Source organism: Apostichopus japonicus, chromosome 20 (genome assembly GCF_037975245.1).
Source record: "Apostichopus japonicus isolate 1M-3 chromosome 20, ASM3797524v1, whole genome shotgun sequence".
Taxonomy (NCBI): Eukaryota; Metazoa; Echinodermata; class Holothuroidea; order Aspidochirotida; family Stichopodidae; genus Apostichopus; species Apostichopus japonicus.
Window position 1 is genome coordinate 34,686,871 of NC_092580.1, and position 19,361 is coordinate 34,706,231.

The 19,361-nt window shown below is 38.7% G+C and overlaps 1 protein-coding gene across 4 annotated transcripts; it reads left to right on the forward strand.

The window, feature by feature from the left end:
- Nucleotides 1-1,324: 1,324 nt before the first annotated feature.
- LOC139960865 (uncharacterized) lies at nt 1,325-16,017 on the forward strand. 4 transcript variants are annotated; one of them, XM_071959509.1, is made up of 7 exons: nt 1,325-1,483; nt 3,122-3,261; nt 3,919-3,951; nt 8,537-8,596; nt 9,970-10,026; nt 11,150-11,402; nt 13,156-16,017. In XM_071959509.1, the coding sequence occupies exons 2-7, from the start codon at nt 3,129-3,131 to the stop codon at nt 13,301-13,303; spliced, it is 684 nt and encodes a 227-aa protein (XP_071815610.1). In that variant the 5' UTR covers nt 1,325-1,483; nt 3,122-3,128; the 3' UTR covers nt 13,304-16,017. The 4 variants fall into 4 exon arrangements, with proteins under 4 accessions (XP_071815610.1, XP_071815612.1, XP_071815611.1 ...); XM_071959511.1 differs by lacking the exon at nt 8,537-8,596; XM_071959510.1 differs by lacking the exon at nt 3,919-3,951.
- Nucleotides 16,018-19,361: the final 3,344 nt, after the last annotated feature.

Below are 19,361 nucleotides of genomic sequence, written 5' to 3' on the forward strand. Positions count from 1 at the left end.
GGCCTACATAGATATGTTGTCACGATCGTTAATAATGTCAGTCCACGTTGTATAAGTGGTACTCAATTGTATTTTTTGAGATATGACCTTCAGGGTTTATCAAGGTTTACCAGTTTTAAGAGTCAGGCTGGATTACTTAGTTTAAATCCCTGCCAGTTTAGTTCATTAACTTTAAAATAGAACTAAATTTATGTGTTTAGGGTCCGCGGTGAAAGGTCGTGCGGAAAGTGTGCCGGGAACTCTTCCTACACTGGTAGTGAAACTTAGTGGGTTGGTGCCTGATCATGCAGGGGTTGGCAACCTTTTTGAATGAATGGGCCAGATATAAGGGGTGAATAATTGACTGGGCCGCACCTAACCAACGACCTGCTGTTGATTTCAAACCTTTGATTCCGAGGACTTTCAAGCAATGGTGTGTGTACTTAATCTGTATTCACAAAAACATAATGTCGATACAGTACAGTTGATAATTAATGGGGATAATAGGCCTACCTGACAGCATCATATAGTGCCGATAAATTCTAAGCAGCTAGCTCGTTTTTTATTTGTGATACTGTAAAATAGATTGATCTTTTTTTCTTTTTCTTGAGACATCTCACGGGCCGCAAAAAAAAAATGCTAATGGCGTATAGCCAGAAGAGTCTTCCCGCCACATAAATGTAAAAATTATAAACACTTGTAAATTACAGTAGGCCTATACATAAACTCATAACATGCAGGCCCTCATATGCGGTTCATAGCCTATATAGTCACTCGGTCAATCATGCGTTCGATCTTATTAAATGGCGTTCTATACTTCGATAATTTCATTTGTTTATGGAAGCTTGACGCAAGCGTTAGGTGACGTTTTGAGGCATTGCTTGGTTAAAGGGGCTATATCAGGTGTTTCAAGTTTTCCATACTGATATTTGGGACCAGAACTGATCATACAGCATAATGGTTTCGTAACACCAGTAATATTACTTGGAAGTCTTCGAGACCATATAGAGCAATAGAACATCACTTGTGCTTATCCATGACTGCTTACAATCCTGTACAGATAGGCCGACTATTTCGCGACCGTGGTTTTCACAAACTCGTGGGCAATGAGTTCGCACTGTGAGTTACATAGGGGCTTCACGGTAGGAAAAGAGTGCACTCCGTGGATGCGTTCGCATTGAAGTCCAATGATAAGTAGATTGTTACAGGACACAACAGGTGTGAATCACAAATACGCACATTTGATTGCCTTACAAAATGTCCAGAGCATGCAAATCCCCTTTCTCGCCTCCTTATTTTCGAATGGAGTGCAAATTTACAACTCGGTGCCGTGTGCAAAGCACGTGGTTTGTAGTACATAAATTACTACAATCTTCGCGCGTTGTTAAATTCTCTTCATCCAACAGCAAGCCGGGCCTACAGTTCTACAAAAAACTGACGAAATCCAATAAATTACTTGTATTTCAATCCTACTTTGTGTTGCGAAATAAATAAAGCACTCTTTGTAAGTATTTTTGTTATCTGACTCAATGTTGTGTTTGTTATTTTTGGTCGTAAACATTCACCTCAGCGACTGAAAGATTGAATCGTTGTGTTGCATGCCTATTACTAGGCTAGGTTTTACCCAAATTCCATGGAGTTTGCATAGCGTAGGTTTGTATTAGGCTAGCCAATTGCCATAGCCTAACATTAACAACACATAGCTTCTGATACACTACTTCTAGGCCTAGCCTAATAGAACGTGTGACTTTGTAAGCGCAACGTGGTGTATAATCACAGGTCCTAACATACTACGCCTAGGCTAGTCCTAAACGATATAAGCCGTAGCTACCATATCATATTCAAATGTTTAGCCTTTTACTCATTGTCATAGGCATAAGCTATCCTTCAAAAGGCCAGTTGAAGGAAGAGGACCCCACCAAGCAAATTTCAAGCTGGAATTCTGGCATAGGCAAGGCTAAATTTACTTTGCACTTAAGTTAGCCATGTCCTTGGTTTGCTCTCCAATTGGTTCTCCAATATTTGTCTTTGCTATGAAAAGCTATGAAATCTTTGGTAAGTCAGTGATGGATTTATGCATTTTTTGATTTTATCAGCAATTAATCATTCACGAATGTTTTGTGCCTAGCCTATAATAAGGATTTCAAAGTATTAACATACTGATTGAGGAAAAGTGAACTTTTCTTGGCATGCTTGGAGGTTACCAAAGCAAGTCACTTCGCCCATCAACCATTTCGACCAACCTTACCATTTCGCCCAACCTTGTTGGTCATTTCTCTCAACCAGCATGGTCATTTCGCCCAACCTTGCTGGTTATTTCGATCAACATTGATTAAATTTTATACTTCAATGTAACGGATGGGGATACTTCCATGGGTTTGGTCAATTCAATAAGGAAACTATCGGGAATTGTTAACGTTAAACAGGTGATCCCCCGCCTTCCCCGCGAGGGACATGCAGAGGTGGTACATTTCATTAATTCAATTTTGTCGTGGCCCGTGTGTAGAGGTATAAAGAATTGGCTGAATCTATTGATCGCTGCATCAGAATTCCCTTTGTCCAGGGAACAGTCATGCTGCACGGCTGGCCGGCTATAAAAAACTTCCATTGTATGTGTAACCGCCTAAGGTATTGTAATCCTCCCATTATACCCGAAATAACTGCTCAGACTCCGATCGTTATAGAACGGACATCACTTTATTTACCTACCACGAAGTAATTTAACCCAAAATAAGTCAAATTGACCTAGTGAAATAGAAAAAGTGATATTATTCTTACTGAATATGAGTAAAACATGGTTGGGCGAAATGACCATGCTGGTTGGGCGAAATGACCATGCTAGTTGGGCGAAATGGCAGTTGGGGGAAATGGTTGTTAGGCGAAGTGACCAGAAAGCGTTACCAGCAAGTCTCTCAATATGTTACACAAAAGCAAAATTTAAGGTGATGTTAATTTTCAAAACTTGGTCCTGTTAAGTACTTGAGCTATTTCAACTCAGCACCTACTGGTTAGTGTTCAATGTAAAGAGTGAAGGAAAATCCTCAAATTATTCTGCACAAACCACTTTGAACTGTGGAACTTGGCTCCATCATACCGAGGTAGATTTTTGCAAACCTAAGTTTTACTTTAATTTATGTCACAGGATCACCATGAATGACAACTGCTTTACCTGTGGCAAGCCTGGACATTGGGCCAAGGAATGTCCTGATAGTGATGGCGGCGGAGGTGGTGGAAGAGATGGAGGTGGCTATAGCTACCGTCGCTCTGGCAACCGTGGTAGAGGTGATTTATTGAAACTTCGATATCTGGGTGTACTACATATAGAATTGGCTCTATTGGTTTGGCAGCATGTGGCCGCTACAAACAATGGTGTTCTCTATTCACATTATAACCATCAGAATACAAAGCAGCCATCTTTGACTTGTTCAGAGCTTTATATGAATGGGCAGGATGGGACCTTCGTTTACTGGTACAAGTGAATATACGGTGCATAACCTCATTTCTTCTTTGTATGCAGGGATGAAATGTTCAGAGACTGGAACAATTAATATTCTTGAAAAGTTTACATTAATTAGTAGCATTGCTGTGTTCAAGCTGGTAACTGCATGTTAGCCAAGCACAGATAGCATAGACAACAACTTTGCCTACTTGTAAACTTGAATTCAAGTGTGACCATTTTACCAGCAATCCTTTACATGAACTTTTTGAACTTGTGGGGATGCATTAGTGCTCAATTAGGCAAATATTGCTTGCTTGTCGAGCAGTCATTAAATTGTTGTGAAAGATCCATTCTATATGGCTCAGACCTAAAACTTTAGTGTACTGTTGGCTTCTGGTAAGCTGATTTGGGTTTTGATGAGGGTCTTTTTTTAAGACAAAGGTAAGTTTTGGTTGTCCTGTGAGAGTGATCTACTTGCGTACCTTGTTTTCTCTTATCAGGTGGCTACTCTCGTGGCTCAAACCGCCGATCAGGTAAGCAGCTTGGCCTGAATGTGGCTGCCGACTGTTTACTGTGTCGTGCATTGCCTTGTGGTTTGCTGCAACAGATTTGTACTTCCATCCTCCCTATAGTAGTAAGCTTATCAATCTAGTAGATGTTCATTGCTTAGTGTGGCATCCTGATAGTCATGCTTGTTTTAATGGCTGATAGCACATTGGTCCATGGCATGTCACGGTTGTCACCTTATGAGCATCTGTTTGTAACAGGTTTCCTTCTGTGCTGGAAACAAAAATATCCAGTCATGTAGAATGGTAAGAATTGTAGCACATTATGATTGACAGTTAAGGTCTCTCTAGGTATGCCACAGCGGTATGCAGCTTGCTGTAGTTCCATTGGGCTATTTCCTCAGTGTTCACCAAAAAGTTTAACACATGTATGAAAGTTCTAGGGTAACTGATTGCTTGAAAAATAAAAGACTAACAGATTCCAAATGTGACTAGTGTGTGATATCGTAGTGTACATTACAGTTTGCAGAATGTTGTGAAAGCATCATGTTCGAAAAATCAATTTCTGTAAAAAGACGGTACTACACTTTAACTTATTCAGTGTTCAGAACTTGCCAAATTCTGAGATGCTACCCAGTAGATGCTACCCAGTAACAACAAATGAAACACTGGCAAAGTTATGGCTACAGCATGTCATGTTTTGGGTTCATGCTTTTTGGTTTCGATGATAATCGTAACCTTTGCATTCATGATGGCATAAGTGTGTGTGTGTGAGTGGGTTTTTGATGCCTGGCTTGTAAACATATCTCAAGAAGTGAAGGTCAGACAAATTTCATATTTGATGTGTAGAAGAACCACATTAAGTACAAGAAGCCTATTGTTTTTGTGGAGGTCAAAGGTCATGTAGGGTCACCAGGGGTCAAATTGTGAAAACCTTGTAGACACGATATCTCAAGAAGGGAATCATGGGCAGATCTCATATTTAGTGTGTAAAAGAACCACATTGTGTAAAAGAAGCCTATTGTATTGTGGTAGAGGTCAAAGTTCATTTGGGGTCACCAGGGGTCAAATTGTGAGAACCTTGTAAACACGATATCTCAAGAAGGGAATATGGGCAGACCTCATATTTGGTGCATAGGAGTACCACATTGTGTAAAAGAAGCCTATTGTTTTGGTGGAGGGCAAAGGTCATTTGGGTCACCCTGGGTCAAATCTTTAAACACTTGTAAACATGTACCCCATCACTAAACATTATGTCAGATTCGTGAAGAAAACGGCTCATTTTACATAATTTTTGCATTCTGGATGAATGTCCCCCTCACCAAAAATTAACGAAAGGTGTTGGTACACATTTTACAAGTTACAATTGTTAGGCTTACTATAGGTAGCCATACATTATGTCATCATTATTGTGTAGGCTTCATGGTAAACCTGAAAGGCGTGTTTTGGTGATGCAAAAGTTGGAATTTCATGTCAAAAAGCGTGGGAACCATGGACACTGTACCTACCTTGAAGTTTCCATGGGTATTGTAGACTTGCCAAATGTCAGAAACAGACAATTTAGGTGGACATCTTATGAAGGCATTAACTATAATTTTCAAGTCCACCCATTGATGGTAACCATTCATTGCTGATCCCTCTCCATCTATACTGGAGTCCCATCTCATTAGATTGTGAGCAAGTATTAGCGTTTACTAGTGCTCAGTTCCAGACATGTCATGATCTTTGATTGCTGTTCTCTAATATTTAAACAGTTGTGCTGTTTTCCTCTTTTGGCTCAAGGAGCCTGTCATGTGACACAGGTTGGAGAAAAATACATGCACTGTCCCTTTTCAGGTACATTATAATTTGCCCACTTCTGTGTATAAGGTTATCCACTTCAGAACAGAGTTTCTCAGGGACATTCTGTTGGTTATTACCATTCTTAAATGTAAAGTACTTCAGGGTGACCATAAACATGGGAAAGAGTGGAGGTGGGGTAATGCAGTTAAGGTCCTGAGAATGTGGATTTTGATATGACAGTGTACAGTAGTCCTTTTACAGAGGAGGGAAGAGGTAAGTTATTGTCTTTATTAGATATGATGGATTGCTACCCTCCACCCAGGATGGAGAGGACCTAAGTAGGTAATTGTTTGATGTGATAACATATGTGATCTTTATCTAACTTTAACTTCTAAACTTTATACTTGTAATCTCACTTGTGACACAAGGATGGTTGAGCTGTCATGGATGCTGTTGTGGCTATCAAGTAGAAGTACATTGTCAATGCATTTATCACAAATGTTCTTGTAACATACAGATTGATAACACACCCAATAATTATGATCATAATTACCACACAAGCTACTCCTATTCACTTACTTTATTGCACATAGCTAAAACTTGCACATCATTTTCAGGCCAATACAGTTGCGAATACAGTAATGTGGGTCTGTAAGGTATCATGTTCACAGAATGGAAAGTATTCACCCAAGTATGTAAACAGAATGTTGCCTGTCCATATTTATAAATGGTTGGGGAATGTTTATTAAGTAGTGCATGTATATGTGTTAACTGAAATATACACTTCCACATTTTGTTATTTTAGTTGCTTTGATGTTTGCTGCCTCCTATCACTACATGTGGCTTGTGAATATTTGTGGTGTGCTCAGTTTTTGTTTCCGAATTTCACTGCTTTGAACATGATCTGTGATTTCACTTTTTTGATGTTGCCATCTTAGTCATATTCATCTGGAGTTATTAAAAGAACTGGTTGTTTGAAATTGTTATGTAACTGAACCATTTCACATGGACATTTCAGCTGATGTGTCATAACTACAACTTCAAACAGCTGTTCAGGTTGTAATGTTTGCACGGGTTATCCGGGTACCCGCCCGACGCGATACTACCCGGTTCCTAATTTCATACCGGAATCCTACGCAACATGTGATTTTTTTTTTTTTTTTTTGGACGAACAGATGGTTAGGCAGATTTCCCATTGACTTAGTGTGGTGTTAGGCTACCATGTGAAGATAACAGCAAGAACGAATGTAACCGCCTGACGCGATACTACCCGGTTCCTAATTTATTACCCGAATCCATGGATATCTTATAACTGCGTCACAATTTCAGCTAATAAACAGAACGTTAGGCTAGATACCCCCATTGACTTAGTGTGGTGTTAGGCAACCATGTGGTCGAAAGTAACAGCAATAATGAAAGTATTCCATGGATATCTGATAACTGCGTCACAATTTCAGCGAAGAAACAGGTGGTTAGGCTTAGCTAGATTTCTCATGGACTTAGTGTGGTGTTAGGCTACCATTTGGAAGAAATTGAAAGAAGGAAAGCCTGACAAGGAAATTTACGAGATGTTAATGGATTATAGACGGGATAACCAAAAAATAATAATAGCAAGTGGCTTTTTACTAATCGTTTATTCCAAATGTGATCAAATAGCAGGAAATGCGCATCTAATGCAAATCCTGGTAGATAGTAGTAGTAACAACTGTTTAAGAGCTAAATTGGATATTTATATGGTCTGATCCAATAGAGGTGGCAAACATAAGCAGCTATTAATGATATGAAGTTATTAACCAGTAAATGAAAGAAACAAAAGCAAATAGAAATTATTGAGGAAGTTTTTATACCTTATCTTTCACCTATTTGAACATGAAAACTTCCAATATGTATTTTCGTGAAAATCGCAATACACAAGGGTGAACAATTTTTTTTGTCGAGTACCCGGATACCCGACGGGTAAGGGCTCTCCATAACAAAACCAATGCAAGTAGCTGCTTTTACAACAAATTTGGCATTATTCCAAGAAATTGAATAATCTATTTTCCTTGTTTAATTAAACTTTGCGAGTTAATATATCAGCCTAGATAGTTTAGGAAATGACAGCAGCTTACAAAACATCGACGGGAAGGGACAAATAGGATAAAAAAACCATGGCTTGCTTTCAATGGCTATTATGGAATAGGAGTTAAAGCCAGTCCATAAACCACACATGGATACTAATGTTTGTGTTGCATCTGGAACTTAATTGACGTGCAACGTAACAATGCTGTTAAACCTTTTTCTCCTTACATAGTTCAACTTGAACTCATGGACTACGCCATTGCAACAAGGGTATTTTTGGTTAGAAAAATACGAAAAGAAGAACCTTGTGTCGGGACGGTAGTGTTGCAAATAAAAGTGAGGGGGAGCGGGCAGAATAATTGAATTCCCACAATTAGCATAGTTACTGTAGTCTAGATTATAGATTTGTTGTTGAAACTGACGTTCTGCACTTCACCCCATATTTTGGACAATTCCATATAGCTTTGTACTGATCAGAATACCACTAGATTTTCAGTACTTTTTACCACGAAATATGACAATTCTTATCAGTAACAAGTTTTTGAATGTTTCTGTTAAAGGTATATCATGCACAACTTATGAGATTCAACATAAATGTATTGTGACCTATCTGTGCATACAAATTAAATTATACACTAGCTTTTGCAGATAAAAGTGAAATTCTCCTTTTTTGTATATTGTAGTGTGGTTTATCACTGAAATATGTGCTAATGGCTACTTGATGGATATAGAGCTAAGGAAGATTTGTTTGGTGTTGTCTGTTCCCCAGGTAACTGCTACAGGTGTGACAAGCCTGGTCACCAGATGAAAGATTGCACGGCTGAGGCCGGTGAGGCATCACTCCCTTAGTACTGTATAGACAAAGTTAAGATATTCAAGTTGAACCAAGCAACCAACTAAAAAGACTTCTTGTAGTAGTACAGCTCATCAGTTCTTCATCAATCCCAAGAGAATATTCTGTTTGTCGAGAGATCATGGAAATTCTGCTTTATATGTTGAATATATTTACAATTTTGTAAAATCTCCAGAGGATAGTAGTTACTACTCTTAATCTATAAATATGAACAAATGCTAGATAACAATAATAGATCGACAACAGAAAACAAACAACACTAAGCATTCACCACTAAGTCCACAAAAAAAGAAACCTAAGTCTCAGTAGTCTACTTCATGTGAGTCTTCCATATGAAATAAACAATCATTAAGAACGGTGGGCAGACCATGCCATAGGTTGGACTAATTTTTATCATGTGTCAAGGAAATAGATTCAAAATGTAACACTTGATCATTTGTGACCTTTCAAGGTGTGTTGCAACATTCTCAATTGCTGTTTTAGAAAGGTGTTTTTTTTTATGTTTGCAGCTTTCATAGCTGTCAACTTCTCTGTTGTTGATTTAATTTCATCTTATTCATTGAAATTAATAGATTTAGTCTTTAATTCATGATTTCATGGGAATTGGTGATATGATCATACTTCTGCTCCATCAGGATTCTACCATACTCTAATCGGTAGTGGGTGGGTTAGGCTATTTTACTTAGCCTAACATGTTAAAAGTTACTGCAAATCGACAGTTATTTCATCTTTTCTTTGAAACAACAAATGACAGCATTATACAGACTTAACCAAGTGTTTTGCCAAATACTGCAAATTGTTGAGGTTTTCATACAGAGGGGACTTAAGATTATTTGACAATGCTAAAATTAAAGTTTCCATTGCAATATTAACCATGTGTATTTGGCAGTGACATTTTATGCTTTGTGCCACATGTGTGGGCTTGGAATTGAGTATGGTAATGTCATTGACAATATTACATTAATTGGCACATTGGCTAGATCAGCAGCCCCTCTACTAACAGTGGTAATTCAGGATCTTGACAGTGCATTACGGCGGCGATCCGGTTAAACGGTTAGCGAAATATCCGTTAGGTCACACCATTACAACACTGTGGTACTTCTGATAGGGATCTGGGGTTGATCAAAATAGAAGACTTAATTTAGTACTGCAGATTGTATATCTGAGTTAAAGGCATAGCAAATATGCACTGGTTGTAGAGATCTTCAACATGGAAAGAACTGCCTTCAAACATCTGTTTCAATGACAGTCACATAATGAAGGCTTGCATTCCACTCAGGTCACAGATATTAATATGACAAGTTCTGGTGAATTAAAGCAAAATGTGTTTTTCCTCCTGTTCCATTTAGATGTTTGCTACACCTGTGGAAAGCCTGGCCATGTTGCTCGTGATTGTGAAGAGGATGGTAAGTATTCTATTGATGGTAATTTAGAGTAACATGTCCAAATTGTTGTTTCTGAGTTTAGCTGTACAACTTGCTTCATTCACACATTCATACATTGCACGAAGTGTTGTTTACAGTACATAGCAAGATTTGTAGCAACACTGTTTTGGTGACATTAAAGTGACCTTTGGCAATAAGCAATGTAAAACTTGCAAAGGAAATTATGCTACTGTTAGTTGAAAAGCCCCATCTCAGTATCTTGTCTATTACTTGAGATATGGTTGATTGAATGTAATATGTTGATGGCTAAACCTTCCACTACTCATAGAGGTCATATTGGGTGGGCTGTGATGTCATCTGGGCCAATGCTCTTCAAAAGCTGTACTTGGGGTGTTATATCATCTTCTTGATTTATCCTTGAAACCTGATCTATTTGTTATGATAGTTAACTGTCAATGCTCTCTGTATTTAGAAGTGTGGTTTTTGTGAAGTATTCCGTTCCTCTTTGGCTAAATGATTGAAATATGAAGAAATAAAAATCTAAGGACAAAGTTTTAATGGTTGTCCAAGAAGACCAAATTTCTGTTTGGAGGACTTAAGTCAGCATTGTAAGTTGTTCTACAGACATATAGTTCTTTACTTTGAATTCAGGTGGCATTGTAACTTCATACACACAAATGAGTGTAGTGTTGAATTGGTATAACCCCCATGGCTGTGTTGTATTTACCAAACCTACACACCTCCCCTACAGTGTACATACTAGTCATTCTTCATTGGTTTGCTACATTTTGGGGACAAGCAAATTTGCTGTTCGGACAGCCAAAACGTAAGGCCTTGCTGTCCGGGGGGAAAACCAGAAAAATTGAAATTATAAACACAATAGGTTTTCTTTCATGCACTATCACACGCTGCTTGTAACATAATGATGTTTTTTTTCATGAACGATGATGCTACAAGTCCCTTTGCAAAAGCTCCAACATGGAATTGAATTGTTGTTTCATGTTAGTGGAATAGAGAACATTCATCTGAGGAAACATTAATATAAGCAATTTATATCTCAAAAAGGAACCATCAGATTCCTGAAAGATAAAACGCATAACATGGCATCCACAATCCTTTTTGTATTTTCTGTTTGCTTTTCTAGTGAAGTGCTACTCTTGTGGTAAAACTGGTCACTTTGCCCGGGAATGCCCAAATGAGAATACTGGTGGTGGAAGTGATAGAGGTGATAGAGGAGGAAACCATGCCAGGAATAGCGAGCAGAAGTGCTACACCTGTGGACAGGCGGGCCACATGGCCCGAGACTGCAATAAAGGGTCATCTAAGGATTGCTACACCTGTGGACAGCCGGGCCACATCTCCAGCAGTTGCCCCCAAGCCAAGAAGACCTGTTACGGGTTAGTTTAATAATCTTTAATAAGTTACTGGATGGAGCGATACAAGTTTATACAGTCACAAAGTAGAAAGATGCACAGAGGTAGTCCTTAGCATAGTTAATAATGGTCTTGCGGTATTGTTTGGTTGTAGTATAGCTTTAATGACGGTTTGTGTGTAGTATCTTGTCAGAGAAGATTGATTTGGGACAAATTTTGGCTTTATCTTCTTCTCTAGTCAGCAACTGGTAATATTTTCAAGGTTGCAACTTGCCTATGAAGAGGTTGGGGCACACTTTGTACTGTTAGTTTATTGACTTAGGTCTTCTAGAGAAGCCTATTAAACCATGAGGCAGTTTTGTCTAGCTATAGGGCTACAACACTCTCCTACCAGCCTACTTGTAAGAATCAGGGTAGAATTTGTAAACATGACTGCAAAAAGCAAAGCCTGGAAAAACTTCTTAATTGGTATGAATATTGAGATTAAAGAGTACAATATCAGTGTTTAATTGGTGGAGGTCAAAGTCATTAAAGTCCAACAGAGATCAAAGTCTTAAAACTTCTGTTAACATGAAAGCTGAAGAGGGAAGCTTTGTTGAACTTGGTCTGTAGATCCCCTTGTTGAACAATAGAATCCTATTGAAGTTACTGGTGATCAAAGTTGTTAACATGATAACTGCAAAAAGAAAAGCCTGGAACTTAATATTTGGTATGTAGAACCACCCAAGTGCAAACACAACTCTTATTGTGTTCTGTGAAAGTCAAAGGTTGTTTGAGGTCAGTGGAGATCAACGCTGGTGAACTAGATAACTCCATGTAAATTTGTAATTAAGTAAATACTTTGTCTGTAATGGTCATTTGAGGTAAACAGATTTCAAAGACTAAAACCCTTGTAACCACACAAACCCTGAATGTAGTAATGCATGCAGTAACTAGATAGTTGATATATTAGTCCGCATTAGCTTTTTCCTTGATTTCCAGAATTAACACTTTATTTCTCTTGATAAAATGTAATAAAAAAAATATATATATTCTTTCTTGTTAATCTGGAACAAGCACAGTCTTCTTCTTTAGCTCACTCATATTTTTGTGTGCATTGGATACCATTGCATCTAACTGTCATTGATTGCACCAGTGAATCTTGTGGTATGAATAGAAAAAATGAATAAAAAATTACAACTGGTTGTAAGTTGAGCACCTTGTCCAAATAGTCATATAGAAAGTAACATTTAAGCCTAACATATATGTTATAGACCTGTCTACTGTTAGCAACAAGCCTAACCATATGCTATAGTTTGCATCCTTTCTATTTTGTCAAACATGTTTCTTCAATATAGTACATCTAGCAAATATGGAAGTCTTGCCAAAACCTTTTTGGTTTCGATGATAATCGTAACCTTTGCATTCATGATAGTGTATGTATGTGTGCGAGTGCGTTTGTGTTGCCCAGCTTAAACACAATATCTCAAGAAGGGAAGGTCAGACCAATATCATATTTAGTGTGTAGAAGTACCACATTGAGTACAAGAAGCCTATTGTTTTTGGTGGAGGTCAAAGGTCATTAGAGGTCACCAGGGGTCAAATTGTGAAAACCTTGTAAACATGTACACCCTCACTATACCATTAGGTTCATAAAGAAAACTGCTCATGTTACATCATCGAAACCACTGGTGGAACTCGATGCTGAAAGTAGTAAAAACAATTGTTGAGGGATTGGTGCTAATTGCCCATAGCTCTAGAAACTGTTTGTTGCTATTATTTTCTTTTTCATTTGCAGATGTGGCAAGGCTGGCCATATTGCCCGTGATTGCACCCAGTCAAGGCCGCATCAGCAAGACATGTCGAATGTGGTTTGCTACCGCTGCTCCAAGGCTGGCCACATGGCTCGTGACTGCACCAATGATCCTGCTGAAGTAACAGCTTGAAAGCCCTACTCCCACTCCTAAACACCCTACCTTCAGTTTTTCTGTCAGTTGACGACAGATTGACTGGCTACCGGAGACCAATTGGCAGTAGTAGATCGTCAACGTTATGAGGGGGAGGGGGAAAGACGTGTTGTGCTGAATCAATGGGATTCGTGAGGTTCCCATGCAGGCCGAGAGTATCGATGGCACACCCACCTGATGGGATTGCAATGGAGCCCTTTTCATTGAAGTCTCTGAGAGTGAGCTTCAATTGGATGAAATAGGACTTCATGTCATGTGATTTTTAGGTAGCTGATGGGGAGTCTGGCTGTAGTTGTGAGAAGGAGTGGAAGAGAGGTGAGGACAAAAAAAAGTTGAAAATTTTGGGCGAAAAAAAAAGGAAAAAAATTTAGAACTTCTGTATTTGCTTGTTAAGTTTAAGAGATATCTTTGTAGTTTTGCTGCGATGTGATAATAGTTGGGCTGTTTTTTTTGTGTACAGTTTCTGTTTCCAGCGTCTATTGTAAGTCATTACATCATGTTCTTCAATTTTTCTAGATCTGAATCTTGTAATAACCTCAGTCACTGCTGTTATCATTAGAAAAGTCCTAATTTAAGAGGGGTAAGTTCTGAAGAAAATTGATTCAAAATACTAAAAAGCAGTCAATATGTGATAATTCAATAAGGTTAAGTTCAAAATAATGAAACAATAATGTTAAGATGGTCACAACTTTGAAAAGCCATTTAGTAGTTTGGGTGAACAACAGTTTCATTTGCTTTAAAAAGGTAGTTAATTAGTGAGATATGTTTGGAAATGAGCAATGTTGATGTTGAAGTAAGCTGCTCTAATTACATCCTAGCTTTGCTGCTAGAGACATATCTGCTTTGAAACAAGGAAAGGAACTGATTAAATTAAGCAAAAACTAACTGAAGTTGAATGGGGGAATAAACAGTTTGTTTTGCATGCTTCTAACTGAAATAATTCTCAAATTGTTAGATTAATTATAGGACATAATTACTTTTACAATAAAAGACCTTTTTTGTTGTTGTTCAGATAGAACAGAATAAGCAGAAATTTGAAGTTTTCATCTTTTTATTATAGAGAAGTCCTCATCTGATTAAGTCTTGAATTAAAGTTTTTATTTTGGTTTTTGTTTTAAACCATGTTGCATTTATTTGTAAGGTGTTGATGATTCATGCTTGACTGATCAAAATTTGGAAGATTGAGGTGTAACCCAACCTCTATAGAAGTCTTGCCAAGGTAACTATGTAGTACTTCCAAGTAGTTATTTAATCACTGGGAAGTTCCTTCAGAGTTTGACTGCTGTGAAATAACCGTCCACTTGATAGGGTAAATGGTAGGGGAGTCTACTGCCTGCTGTAGCTATAAAATATCATCCACTTAAAGATTGATACTTCCTCCATTGTATCTAGACTTACTATGAACCTCAGAGGTTTTCAGTTCACAAAAAGAACAAGAAATCTCACCAATTTATTTAAGTGTGTAGCTAAGAATGGTCAGTAGTAACAAGTGACATGTTGGAAGATAACAGATACTTTCACCTGCTGGTATAGTAATGGAGTAAAATTGTGTACTCTTCTTAACCTGTTTTGTTAATACCTATTTCATTCCATTGTACTATATATCCCTGCAATTTTTTTTGTGCTTTTTCCCCCGTTTTAATTGAGTACTGCACAATTTAATCAAATGGTGTTGCTAAATGTTGGTTTGTGATCATAAGGCCATATGAATGTATGTGATGTTATTATTAAGACCCTTTGTAGTTTTGTGGTCAAATAGTTAAAGAAAATTGTCAAAAGAGAAGCTCCTATTGAGCAGCAGAGATGTTTTTAGGGTGAATTGGTTGATACTACAGTAAGATACATATGACTTTTCATTGCCACTGAAAGAACGTGGTGAATTGTGTTCATGATGTATGGATGAATAATGTTGATTTATGAGAGGTGGGGTGTACCATATAGTAGTGAGCCTAAGGATGAGGCACAGGAAGATCTAAAGAGGGAAGTTTGGTTGAGTCTGGTAATTGGGTGAAAGTTCAGACGAGCAGATGTAAGAGGGGTGCAGAACACTAGGGAGGGCAAGGGGGTGGGGGAATATGAGAGGGATTTTATTTTGCAGTTCAGTTTTGTGTTAAATTTTTTGTTATTTCTGTGATAACTTTCCAAACTTTCAAAACCTGGATCACATGTGGTATCCATTAGCTAGTATGTAATCTTGATTGAAAGAGGTTTAAACGAAGAGAAAAGGTAGATTGTGCTTGGTTATTTCTACAATAGTTTCAAGCTCATTGAACCTTTTGATGATAGGGTGCCCTCACTGTTCCATCAAATCTTTTTTGGGCTAATCAATAAGAAGTATGATTAATGGTGCCAAAATGCTAGCAATGTGGTAAGAATAAGTTTGGAAAAAACAGGAAGGGGGAAAGAAGTGCATGTCAGAACTAGTGATGGTGCTGTATCATCTGTAAAGGAAAACACTGTAAACAGTAAATCAAATCTCTTTTATCATTTTTACCGATTGTAAGTACTTCCTAGTGGGCAATCTGCAGTAAAAACAATTTTCCCATGAAAATCCTAGATAATAAAGCAAGGAGTTAACCCTGGACATGGATAATTTTCATCTTTACCTTAATTTTCTTTCTTTTGAAGTTGCATGTAGAATGAAGTTGATTAAATAGAAGACTTTAAGTCATTTCATTGCTAGCGAAGATAAATCTCCTTTGTGCTTTCTTGTCATGTATGAAGTTGGTCTGGTCCTGGATCAGTTTCCCTTTTTTGTGTAAACTGCATATAATTCCACTTTTCTGCACTTCCCACCACTAAAATGTTACCCCTCCTAACAGTGCTTAGGTGTACTATGTAGGGTAGACAAACTATAAATCATGCTGGTCAACTGTTGCAAATCATTTTAATGGTGGGACCCTTCATCGAGAAATTTGACAATCCCATTACTCTTTTAGTTGTGAACTTTGTCAAATGTGACCATTATGTCGGTTTATTATCCACATCACATAAGTACAAATTTATTTCTGTTCATGAAGAAGGGATGTCTTTTTCCTTTTCTTTAGGAAGTTACATTCTGCAAAAGACTGGGTGAACTTGAAAAGGGTTTGTTCTAACCAAATGGGGCTTGGTGGTAAAATCTCTCAATGCCAAACAAAAATACGGCCAGATTTTACACCCTTTAAAGCTGTCGTATTGATACAAAATTGCTTTTAACAGAAGACCAGAAAAAGCCTTCCAATGAAGCAGGGGAGGTGAGGTGGCCTAATGATTTAGTGGGGGCCGGGGTGGGAGCGAGGATGAAATGGTGCCCTAAAGCGAGTGAGGCAAGCAATTGCGAGATTCGGTTTCCACAAGTTGATGATTTGAGCCTGTTACTTTTGAATGCTGTACGTGCTGTTAACTTTTAGTTTACTCCGCTCCCCCTTCAACCACCTGGTGGTCAGTTTGTCCTGGGAGTGGGATGATTTCCCAGTCTCTAACAACTGAGCAGTACTAGCTCACAACTGCAAGCAAACTCAGTTATGGTATATTTCTGTTGACACGAAGTACGGTGGCCGAGAAGACACGGAAACAAGACTAATCGTTGATAATTATTCCATCAGAAAAAACCCGGTCCCAAGAGGAGAAATGTGATTTGATGGTTCTATAATAGCGATTTTTGGTTCCTTGCTGGATAAAAAGGTTGGCGTGTGTGTGCGTCTGTGACACTTGCTTGTGTAGATGTATTATAGCGAGGTGTTCCGTATCGTTTTTGGCGCTAACATGGATACTAATGAGGCTATATGGGTCGAATCGTAAATATCTGTACATTGCAATAACTGCACAACAAGTCGGATTGAGACCATACTTGGTATACATGTAGGTCATCTGGGCCCAAGAAAATATTCCGGAACCATTTTTGGGCAGGGTAAGCCCAAATTTGATTTCCACCGCAAATGCATTTTGGGACACATTCTTTGGGCCCGAATTTGTTAGGCCCAATATTATTTGGGCCCAAAGTTGTATTGGGTCTAATTTGCTGGGAAGGGTGGGGGGGGGGGGACTTAAGTGTTAAATTGCAATAACTCCACAACCTGAAATCAAATTGTATCCAAACTTGGAATAAAATTGTTGTTTAATGGCTGGTACATGTTGGCATAAACATATTGATATCGGGTCTAGACATACAACACTTTATTATTCCACTTAGCAAAGAACCATTGTGCCCGTTTGGGCTCTTGCTTGTTTTTTTGGGGGGGGGGGTGAGATTGGTTGGCCCCACTTATTTTAATCGGGGTTGAACGATGGTATTTCCCACTGACGACACAATACACCACAAAGTGTTACTACTGGCATTTTAGGATCACATACGGCAGAGTATGCCATTAAAGATTTTGAAAGTTATAAATATTGGTACTACGTAGTGCGAATGCGAGTCTTTTACTATAATATCGTCTCTGAAAGTTCCATATCACCCACCCCCTCACACACACACAAAAACCAAATGATCAAAACTTATTTTTTGTGATATGAAGATGACCTGTTTGAGTTAATGACTGCTTCCGTAATTTGTGGAGGTGAACGCCTGGTACGTAATTTGAGGTCATCCCGTGACCAAGATGTAATAATAATAATATTCAGCAGTTATTTTTAAGACGCTTAAGCGACCACAAATGTGGAGGAACTCGAAAGGGCTAATGGATTACAACATTTTAACTCAAATTTGGAATCATTGCCATTTAGAAAGTCATTTCAGATGGGAAAACCGTAGATTGCTCTTGGATGAAAAACCCACCTTACTGTGACCCGGCCGGGTAACGAACCCGGAACCTCCCGATTACTGAGCCTCATTGCTGCAAATGCCACCGCCTTTATCCACTCGGCCATAGCACCGCTATGAAATCACGTAGACCACATAGGAAAGCTTAGTAACAAATACAGCTTTCGTGAATATCGTAGTTGAGTTGTAGATGCTTATTTTAGAGATATTCGTTACTATTGTTTTGTATGCAACGCGGAAAGGGTCAACGTGAGGCGCCGTTCACTCAGAGATGGTCGTTCACCCAGAAACCGTCCACTTTGAGATCGCCGGTCAAATGCAAGCAGCCGCCCACTTATAGAAATCACCATTTAACATGAGAGGCCGTCCACTTAGAGAGTGTCGTTGATACACAGACCGTCTACTAAGTGATCGCTGCGCAAACACAGCCAACCTTTCAGGAACCGTCCAAACAGAAATGCTCTTGACTTAGACACTGTCGCGACTGAGAAATGGTCGTGATTCAGAAATCGTCCATTCAGAGATCGTTCACTCAGAGATGGTTGTCTCAGAGATCGTTCATTTGAGTGACAGCCAAACTTGCATATTTATATCGTGGGCGGGGCGTGAACTTTTCAATCACAGAGTCGAGGTGCGTCGACCGTTCGCGCTCGTACTCGTTCATTGAATTTTCAATCACAATTCACAAATTAAAATAGATCAAAACGATGATATACAACTCGAGGAATTTGTGAAAGTCGGTTTCAGCAACAGAAGAACGGCAGATTTGCTTGATTGCAGTGAATCAACTGTTAAAAGGAGGCGTGCTTCTTTAAACCTTGTAAAGAGGCCTTGCGATGGAAACAACATCTCTATGACATCCACGCCACAGAACTCACGAAATTGACGGCTTGGTACCTGCGACACACCTTCATCTGTAACAGGTGAAGTGTGCGTGACATTAATTATCTGGCAGTTCAATTTTTAACTGGTGGGAACGTAATTTATCTTGCGGGCAGCTGTGAAATCTTGTACCCAATCTGTGAGCTGCACAATTGTAGGATTACTACCTACTACCCAGACGAATTAGAATATTACATTGTATAGGACAAGATCTGAGAGAAGTTCATCATGCGCATTTCCATATATTATATCGGAATACTACCAGAAGTAAGCGCAATACACACGTTTCCCACAGCATCATCTTTCATATATTAACTTGCTATGAGTTTCCGAGGTCGTGTTGAAACGGCTACGTTAACCTCGCGGTCAGTGGATGTTTTCTCACATGTTGTAATTTGTCATCATGTGGTT